The 10461-nt window shown below is 36.0% G+C and overlaps 1 protein-coding gene across 1 annotated transcript; it reads left to right on the forward strand.

Annotated features, from left to right (window-relative positions):
• The first annotated feature begins 3589 nt into the window (after positions 1-3589).
• On the forward strand, positions 3590-8778 carry LOC114307871 (probably inactive leucine-rich repeat receptor-like protein kinase IMK2). The gene is made up of 2 exons (XM_028253324.2): positions 3590-6752; positions 7978-8778. The coding sequence occupies exons 1-2, from the start codon at positions 4916-4918 to the stop codon at positions 8550-8552; spliced, it is 2412 nt and encodes an 803-aa protein (XP_028109125.2). The 5' UTR covers positions 3590-4915; the 3' UTR covers positions 8553-8778.
• The last annotated feature ends 1683 nt before the right edge of the window (positions 8779-10461 follow it).

A 10461-nucleotide genomic window follows, 5' to 3' on the forward strand; every position in this document is an offset into this window, starting at 1 on the left:
GTCTGTTTTTCTGACTTAGGTATCGGAGGGGTTTCCGGCACACACCCGCCGGCTAGCTCACGCTTGTGTTTTCAGGGAGTAAAGCGACGTCGTACGGAGGAGCGTAGACTTGATCAACAGGATTATACGAGAAGGTTTATTTCTTCCCCGTACAATATTATATCTTGAGTTACCATAATATATTTTACGTATGTTTTAACTTATCATAATTTATTTTATACAAGTTATGTTTTATAAGTTATTATAAATTATATTAATATTTCAGTTACGTGGATTAATTTCTGAACTCTATTTGCTAAAATGAAACCCATGGATATGTTTGTTTATATTTTAAAGAATATTTGACTATAACCTTATAAACAATTATGTTTTGTAAGTACTACCACGGGAGTCCCATGCCTTGAGGGACTTAAATAACCATTGGCCTATGTTTGACTACTTTGTGGTCCTCTGTTTGTCATGGATCCATTGACCTCTGTTCTGTGCGGGGCAAAGTGCTGTGCGGAGATAAGTGCCACACTATTGTGGGAGCCACCTCTATAATCCGTACGAGCCACCTCTTGAATTCGTACCTCTGTTCTGACTGTTACTCATGTGACCTCTGTTTTGTTCTGTTTGGTACCCGTGGTTATGGTTATTTATTTACATAATTTATGTATTTCAGTTTCTGCGACTTGAATGACTTATTTACCAAACCGAATTATGTAAATATTTTTGCCTAACTAACTATCCATGGTTATTTCGTGTCCCCTATTTCGTGTCCCCTATACTCTTGGTATAATATTTCTCACTCTGCTATGTGCTTATGGTTGTTTACCAATTTTCAGGAAATAATGCAATTCAGAAATAGCTTTTGGAAAGTCTTATATGCGGGGCTACGGAATAGACACACACAACACTTTTAGGATATTTTTTATATGTAAATATCGGCCTTTTTGGTCAATACATTTTGTAATAAAAATAGAAGCTCCAATGATTATTTTGGTACCCTCATTTAAATATTACTTCCGCTCGCATTTATTTATTTGTTTAAGAATTGGCCGTAGGTAACTTCAGTTACTGGCTATCACGATGCTTAACCCTTGGGTACGGGGAGCAGGTCGTGACACTTATCTTTTTGCTTTAGTTATGGATGAGTTGACACACAATATTCAGAATGGTGTGCCATGGGAAACTAAAGAAGGAGTTAACACTAAGTTGGAGATTTGGAGAAAAGTACTTGAATTTAAAGGATTTAGGATAAACATAATTAAGACCAAGTATATAGAGTGTAATTTTAGTAACAGCCACAATAGAAAAAGAGGAGAAGTGAAGATTGAGAACTAAGAACTACCTAAGGGGTTGTTTGGGGTGTCTTAAATAAGTGCACTTTTTGTCTTTTTGGACTAAAAAGTTAAGAAACAAAATTTGGATGTTTGGGTTAATTTTTTAACTTTTTATGGAAAAATGTGCATTAAAAAATTGTGTAAAAGAAGATATGTAGTACGCCGTACGGATGGGAACATTACAGTCGGCTTGGTGAATATATGGGAAAAGATTGGCTCCTTTTCGGGCTTTGATTGGATGGTATTGTTTGGCCCGTGGGGGCCCACCACGGGTCCCGTTTTTCTAATCGAAACCGTTCATTGTGTAGAACTTGTCGAGTACTATATGTTTGTAAAAAATCACGTTGATTGGATATCGATAGCTATCTGATCGTGGTAGTTTTTTTTGTCAACTGTTAACTATAATACCATCCAATTTTTATACAAAACTGATTTGATTATGTAGTTAGCGATATCTGATAGATGTGATTTTTTACAGGCATATAGTATTAGATGAGTTGTACATATTGAACGGTTTGGATTATCAAAACGAGACCCATGGTGGGCCCCCACAGGCCCAACTTTACCATTCAATTTAGTGAATACACATGTTATTATTATTTTTTTTTCCTTTCATTGCATGTGGCTGACGTTAGTACGTTGATGGGTGGGAAAAGTTGAACTTTTACATTAATTTACCATTCAAATTAATATTTGTATATTAATTTTTATATATATATTTTTTGGTGAATAGTGATAACATTTTACCTTTTTTGGTAATTTTTTTGACTTTTGGGCTTTTTTTGAACTTGCCAAACTAGCCCTAAGAGTGAACATTTTCGTTATTTATGATCGATTATCACAACGACTGGAGAGATTGGAGCGAATGTGGTCTACAGAATTAAGGCGGAATGGCTTAAGTGGAGGAGTGCGTCTGGATTATTATGCAATAAACGAGTACCCATCAGATTAAAAAGGAAGTTATTAGACCAGCATATTATTGTATGGAACAAAATGTTGAGTAACTAAGAAATAACATGTAGAGAAGATAAGTGTTGCTAAGATGAGGATACCAAAATGGATGTGTGATAAGACTAGAAAAGAGAGTTAGGAATTAGTATATTTTATTGTCCTATTGAGTAATGGGAAGTGGGTTACTCCCCAAAAATGCCCTGCTCGTATGTTCATTTGTGCTGGGGCTATTCGTATGTATTTTTTTTTGGAACTGCTACGTAGCTCGAATTGTCGAGCTCGAAATTGGCTCGAATCCAATTTCAGAAGTAGAGAAGGAGAAGAGAAGGAAGGAAGAGGAGGAGGAGGAGGAGGAGGAGGACTAGAGGGGGCATAATCACAGGGGGAGAAGAGAAGGAAGGAGGAGGAGGAGGAAGGAGGAAGGGGAAGGGGAAGGGCTCGGCCGACAGCAGTGGTGCTGCGACGAAGGGGAGGGGCTCGGCGGGACCGGAGGCGACGGCGGTGGTGCTGCGACGAAGCGGAGGGGCTCGGCTGACGACAGAAGCGGAGGGATCCTCTCTTCTCTCCATTCCCTCTTCCTCTCCTCTTTCTCTTCTTCCTCTCTTCTCTCCCTCTTTCTCCTCTGTTTCAGACCACCAAAAACGCCCAAAACGACATTCGAGCCAATTTCGAGCCAAGATTTTCAAGCTACGGCTCATTTTCCTCTTTTTTTTTGATTTTTTTTGTTTTTGTTAAATTGCAGTCTTACCTTATTCGGTGATTTTTATAATTCATTTTTCTTTTATGAATAGTTGGTTTGCGGTGGATGATTGATGGGTAATGTTAGATTTAAGCAACATTTTGTTAATGGAATTTCTACCGGATTTATGTGTGACGAAATACATCGCGTGGGTAGCAGCATCGTAAAGATAAAAGAATGGTATACAACCAAGTGCAGCACATCTGTTTTTTTTTTTTTTTTTTTTTTTTTTTTTTTTTCGTCCTTTTAAATCGTAATGATGTTTACGTGCAGATACATTTGATGATACCATTCACTTCTTTTTGGTTGGTATCCTCTTTTCCCCTTAATATTTGGTATCTGTCTCATTTTCACTGTTTAACTATAATGAGATTTGGTTTGGTTCTATTCTATATGATGGAATGTTGTTGTATTATTGCTTTTAATAGGGTGTATTTCATTAACTTTTGCTATTTTGTTCGATTCATGAAATGAATTGTGCATGTACAACCATCATTCCTTTGAGAAATATGAATTATTTGGAAATGAAATTGCTTCTTTTTATTTTATTTTTTTTGTTTTGGAGCTTTAGAGAATCATCTCGGATTGAAATGTTTGTGCAGTGTAAATGATTTTTTTTTTTTTTTTAAATAATAATAAACGAGTCTATGATGTAGATTATTGTTTAAAAAAAAAAAAAAAAAAAAAAGTGAATCTACCACTGGCGGCAGAAAGTTAATACCAGCTGCTTGCTGGGTTTAAAAGCTGTAAAATCTGGCTATGCGAATGGTTTGCGCCAAGAGGATGATGGCACTTTTAAAATTGTTTTTTTTTGCTGCATATTTTTTTATTACAGAAAACAAAGAAAGAAATTAACTTAAAATTATTTACTCAAATCACCCAAGCTTAAAACAATTCGTTTTAGAATTTCCCAGTATTTATTATTATTATTATTATTTTATAACCACGTAGGCCTATTTTGACAATTAAGAAAAAAAACTAATTTATTGATTTTTTTTTTTTGAAAAATGTGTAAAAAAATAAAAATGTGATGTAATTTAAATAAGCCAATAAACTTGCTGGTATGTCCAAAATTGCCATATATAATATGAAGCATTGATTGAGAAGTAGCTAAGAATATAAAAATGTGTATTAAAACTTTAATTTTTTTAAAATTATAACTTTAATCAAACAATACACACTGTTCAGGTGTAACGGTAGGCGTTGTTGCTAAATGCTGTTCGAGACTGGGTCAAGGCTAACGATCATTTTTGGAAGCTGACAGTGGCAAAGATTGTGATTTTTCATTTTAACAACGTTACTGTAATTAGACTTGGTATCAATTTTTGTAAGAAATGCAAACTGTGTATTAGGCAGAAAAATAAAATTCTTGTTTTATTTTTATTTTTAATAATATTACAATCAATTTTGTAAGGAAAAACTGTGTATTAGACAGAAAAATTAAAGGCCACTGAGCCCCCACCATATATAAAAACGATAAAATACATACTTTATTATTATAATAAAATAATGTAGCCGTTGGAGAAGTACCCTTCCCTCCAAACAAAGTGAAGAGAAACAGTTCAGTAACATGCATTGTTCACAAAAACTAGCCGTTGGGAATGGCATTAACCAAAACCAACAACTCTCGCTTCTGAGTCCTATCCTCTCACTCCCTAGATTCCTTATCTCTCTCTCTCTCTCTCTCTCTCTCTCTCTCTCTCTCTCTCTCTCTGTGTTATTAATCTGCTATTTCACACTCAAATGTTAGATTTCCTTCGCTGCAAAAACCAATTAGCAAAAGAGGGAGGAAAGAGAGACATCAAGTTCCATTCTTCCTCAATCTCTCTTCTTTCTTTCAATTTTTTTGTTTTGTTCTAAAACATTTCTTACAGTTTCCACAACCATCAACATTTTGCTCATGAATCATCAATCACCCACATACCCATTTCAGTTTCTGCAATTTATGGAAGAAAGTAAGAAGAGAGACAAGTACTCGTGGATTTTCTTGTTTCCTCTGCTTCTGTTTTTTGCCTCTGGATTTGCTTCAGCCCAGCACTGGGATGGTGTGGTTGTAACCCAATCAGATTTCCAAGCTCTCAATGCCATCAAACATGAACTCATCGATTTCAAAGGAGTTTTAAAGAGCTGGAATGACAGTAGCTCCGGCGCTTGCTCTGGCGATTGGGTCGGAATCAAATGTGTTAATGGCCAAGTCATTGCTATCCAGCTTCCATGGAAGGGCTTAGGCGGTCGAATCTCCGAGAGAATCGGCCAGCTTCAAGCCCTTCGAAGGATTAGCCTCCACGACAATGTCTTAGCCGGTACGGTCCCTTACTCTCTCGGGTTCTTACCCAATCTCAGAGGAATTTATCTCTTCAATAATCGCCTTTCGGGTTCAATCCCACCTTCAATTGGTCACTGTCCTGTTCTCCAGACTCTTGATCTCAGCAATAACGAGCTCACTGGTACGATTCCTCTGAGTCTTGCAAACTCTACCAAGTTGTATAGACTCAATCTGAGCTTCAATTCGATAATGGGTTCAATCCCAGTTAGCCTAACTCAGTCTTCTTCCCTAACCTTCCTTGCTCTGCAACACAACAACCTCTCTGGCTCTGTTCCAGATTCATGGGGTGGAAGTGAAACCACAGAGAAGAAAATTTATCAGCTTCAAATCTTGACCCTTGATCACAATTTGCTCTCTGGAATGATTCCATCTTCTTTGAGCAAGTTGGGTAGCCTTGAAATGCTCAATTTGTCGGAAAATTCTATCAATGGGAGCTTCCCAGCAAGTCTAACCAACCTCTCTTCTCTTGTTTCACTCAATCTTGGATCCAATCACCTCAATAACCAAATCCCAGAAACCATTGACAGATTACAGAACCTTTCAGTACTGATCTTGAAGAACAACCAGTTCAATGGCCAGATTCCAGAAACAATTGGGAATATCTCTACCATCACTGTACTTGATTTGTCTAACAACAATTTCACCAGCAAAATCCCAAATTCACTTGCCAAATTACCCAACCTTACTTATTTCAATGTTTCCAACAACAATCTTTCTGGCATTGTTCCTTCTCTCCTCTCCAAAACCTTCAATTCAAGCTCTTTTGCCGGGAATTTGCAGCTTTGTGGGTATAGTCCCTCGAGTCCATGTCCTTCTCCCCCGCCTCAAATGCTGCCTTCATCTCCACCCCCAGAGGGTTCAAATCATCGCCATCGTGGCCTTAATACGAAGGACATAATTATTATAGCAGCCGGAGTCCTCCTTGTGGTTCTTTTGCTACTCTGCTGTGTTTTAATCTGTTGTCTGGTCAAGAAAAAAGTGATTGGAAAGAAAAACAATGGGAAAAAAGCCGGTGGTCAGCCTGCAGGGGGAGGCGAGAAGGCAGTCCCTTCTGAAACTGGGGCTGAAGTTGAGTCTGGTGGCGAAGCGGGTGGTAAATTAGTCCATTTCGATGGGCCATTTGTGTTTGGAGCAGATGATCTGTTGTGTGCGACAGCGGAGATAATGGGCAAGAGCCCGTATGGAACGGTGTACAAGGCGACTTTGGAAGATGGTAATGAGGTTGCGGTGAAGAGGTTGAGAGAGAAAGTCGCGAAGGGACAGAAGGAGTTTGAGAGTGAGGTTGTGGCGCTTGGGAAGATTCGACATCCGAATGTGTTAGCCCTCAGAGCATATTATTTGGGACCCAAAGGAGAGAAGCTTCTTGTTTTTGATCATATGCCTAATGGGAGTCTTGCAACCTTCCTCCATGGTAAGTATGCTAAACCAAAACTTGAATTTTTTAGGCTCATTCTGATGTTTAGAACTAAAAAATTACTTGGTATTTGAAACAGTTCAGTTATAGTATACGAGTTTCACATAAATTGATGCTAGTAAATTGGAATAAACCAGATCATGATTCTGATGTTTGGAACTAAAAAATTACATGGTATTTGAAACAATTCAGTTATAGTATACGAGTTTCACATAAATTGATGATAGTCAATTGGAATAAACCAGATCATGATTAAGGTACACCATTGTGCTTGAGTTATCCATTCAACTTTTCAAGAGTGTTCTCAAGTGTTCAAATTGGGATAAAATGACACCAAAATCCAGATCATCTGTCTCCAAAATTCCTGTCCACCTGTCCCTAAAGCACTCCAACGGCATGATCTTGCCTTGAGAGTCCCATCATATTATGCGGTTAGGTGTACATTGGGGATGGAAGATCCTTACGGATAAAACCAGATCATGATTAAGGTACACCATTGTGCTTGAGTTATCCATTCAACTTTTCAAGAGTGTTCTCAAGTGTTCAAATTGGGATAAAATGACACCAAAATCCAGATCATCTGTCTCCAAAATTCCTGTCCACCTGTCCCTAAAGCACTCCAACGGCATGATCTTGCCTTGAGAGTCCCATCATATTATGCGGTTAGGTGTACATTGGGGATGGAAGATCCTTACGGATAAAATACCTTATGTTTGATTAATTGGGAAGTACAACACGGGGATGCAAAATGTTCAAGAATTATTTTCATGGGGCATAAACCTTGGATACCTATTGCTTGATTGTTTGAAAAAACCATCATAGAATCTGTTTTAGTTTCTCTTTAAAAAATTTGAACTATTATAGAAGTTTGATATGTGTGTTCTAAAATACTTTCTCAAGGGGCCCAAAACCATGGATACCTTTTGCTTGGTTGTTTGAAAACCATCATAGAATCTGTTTAGTTTCTCTTTTAAAATTTTGAACCATTATTGAAGTTCAAAATTGGTGTTCTAAACTTTGTCAAGGGGCCTAAAGCCTTTGGATACCTTTTGTTTGAGTGTTTGGACCATCATACATTTCACTTTATTATTATTATTATTATTATTATTATTAAATACCTTTTCCTTGATTGTTTGAACCACCATAGAATCCGTTTTACTCCCTTATTTTAAATTTTAAACCATTATATAGAAGTTTTGATATCTGTGTTGTATATATGCAGCTCGAGGGCCTGAAACCACAGTACCATGGCCGACAAGGATGAACATAGCAATGGGCATCACACGAGGACTGCACTACCTGCACACCCAAGAGAACATAATCCATGGAAACCTCACATCGAGTAATGTACTACTCGATGAAACAAATCCAAAAATTGCAGATGTTGGCCTCTCTCGCCTCATGACCAATGCAGCCAACACCAATGCGCTTGCCACTGCTGGTTCTCTTGGGTACAATGCCCCAGAGCTCTCAAAACTCAAAAATGCCAACACAAAGACCGATGTCTACAGCCTCGGAGTGATCATATTGGAGCTCTTGACTGGAAAATCCCCAAGTGAAGCAACAGATGGTGGAGATTTACCTCAGTGGGTGGCTTCGATTGTGAAAGAAGAGTGGACTAATGAAGTGTTTGACGTTGAGTTAATGAGAGACGGGTCCAATTCTGGCGATGATGAGTTGCTCAATACATTGAAATTAGCTCTGCATTGTGTCGATCCCTCTCCATCAGCACGCCCAGAGGCTGAGCAAGTTCTTCAACAGCTTGAGGGGATTAAAGATTCATCAAAAACCGATTAAAGAAATTTCTTAAATGATTAGTAGAAGGAAGAGGGCGGTTTGGGTAGTTGACAAATTTTTGTTTTATTAGGCTTGTTATAATTTCATTTGTTAATGTGCATATATAGATAATAAGTAAGTCTATACGAGATTGTTTCATTTGATTTGTTTATGTAGGATTGTAATACATTCTTTCAGTTCATGTTCCTATCAATAAAATAAAAGAATTATTTATTTTATTAATGAAGTCCTTTTGAGAATTAGATTACTGTGATAAGAATTTTATATTTCAGTTTTCAGATTATGTAAAGGCTCTGTTTGTTTTGATCATTTTATGATCCAATTGGTGGATTGAACATTAATATGCTTTAGAGTCCACTTGATTCACTAATTGAGTAGCACAATGATATAGCACTTTCCCACAACTATTTCTAGTTATTGGAGAACCCAATGGTGGAAAAACATTTTTTTATAGGTTAGCTTGTGACGGTTTGGGAAGGAAATAAGTGAATATTGTTAACGAACATAAGAAAGAGTAGTATAATTTAACAAATTATAAGGAAGCTCCTTATAATTATAGAGAACTTAGAAGAAAAGTCAGTATAAGCTTGGTTTGCTAACGAGCGGAGTTGAGTGAGTTTTGGATCGTTCAAGCTTGGTTTGCTAAAATAGTCGCGCTCGATTTGGTAAATATTAATTGACCCCAAATCTAATTACTGGCATTTCCAACAGTTCATTTGTTAAACCTTGAACTATTGTGACGAATTACTATAATTTAACTACATTTGGATGCATTTCGTGACTTGGATCTGATTGTTTTTTATTTACCTTTTCATTTGTTTAATTGTTTGCTATAATAATTCGGCTTGTGGAGGTTATGTCACTCTTTTGTGAGGGTTTTTTCTCCTCTTCTATAGAGACTGGGATTATTCATTCTACGGAAGTTTGTTATCTCTTTATGAGATCTTTTGTTACTGCTATACAAAATTGATCTAATTTTTTATCGGTTTTGCGATAAAGATTTTCTTTCCAATCTAAAAAAAAACAACATTGCTTTAATAATGTCTTTATATATATATATATATATATATTTTTTTTGTTTGAATTACAACTATTAAATTGTGATTTTCTACCTTTCTTCACGATTAGTTATTATCATTTCTGTTTATCTGATGAGTTGACAATTTATCTGTAACTAGTCCTTGTGTGTGTGTGTGTGTGTTTTTTTTATATGGGAAATAGTCCTTGCGTTAAATATAGAGTTTTTTTTTTAAATATTCTATAAAAAAAAAAAACTATTTAGAGAATTGACACACTTTTCAAACTATTTGAGAAACTAACCTACTTTTTGAAATCGTATTTTACAAATGCGATTTTGAAATTGAAATTGCATTTTTAACATGCGATTTTAAAATCACATTTTCAAAATGTGATTTCAAAAATAGGTTAGTTTCCCAAATATTTTGAAAAGTGGGTCAATTCTCTAAATAGTTTTTTTTTTTTTAGAATATTAAAAAAAAACTCTTAAATATAGCACAATTGATAATAATATGTTAAATTATAAAAATAATTTTACCTCACTATTAGAGACAGTATTTTGAGACTTCTCAAGATTTGTTTGGGATGTGAGTTAACTTTTTAGCTTTTATTTGACTATTTTAGCTTGGGTTAAAAAGTCTCATTTGTAACGAGTTTTTTGGACTTTTTTAACTTTTGTGATAAAAAAATAAAATAATTATGGTTTAAATGTGACATTTTATCTTATTAAACTAAAAAATTTAAAAAGGTTGTTTGGAATAAACTATATAAGTGCACTTTTTAACTAAAAAAGTAGAGAAAAAAATGAAAAATGCATGAGACCCCAGTGGGGGTCCTGGGGGTCTCTTCCCATTGTTCCAAAAAACTGTTTTTTTATTTTTTTTATTTTATT

This window comes from Camellia sinensis, chromosome 10, assembly GCF_055761805.1.
Source record: "Camellia sinensis isolate YWXY chromosome 10, ASM5576180v1, whole genome shotgun sequence".
Taxonomy (NCBI): Eukaryota; Viridiplantae; Streptophyta; class Magnoliopsida; order Ericales; family Theaceae; genus Camellia; species Camellia sinensis.

Bases quoted from the DNA above. Each gene is read 5' to 3' on its own strand.
- LOC114307871 (XM_028253324.2), top strand. From the start codon at position 4,916: ATGAATCATCAATCACCCACATACCCATTTCAGTTTCTGCAATTTATG. The intron at 6,753-7,977 runs GTAAGTATGCTA...GTATATATGCAG, and splicing joins TCTTGCAACCTTCCTCCATG to CTCGAGGGCCTGAAACCACA.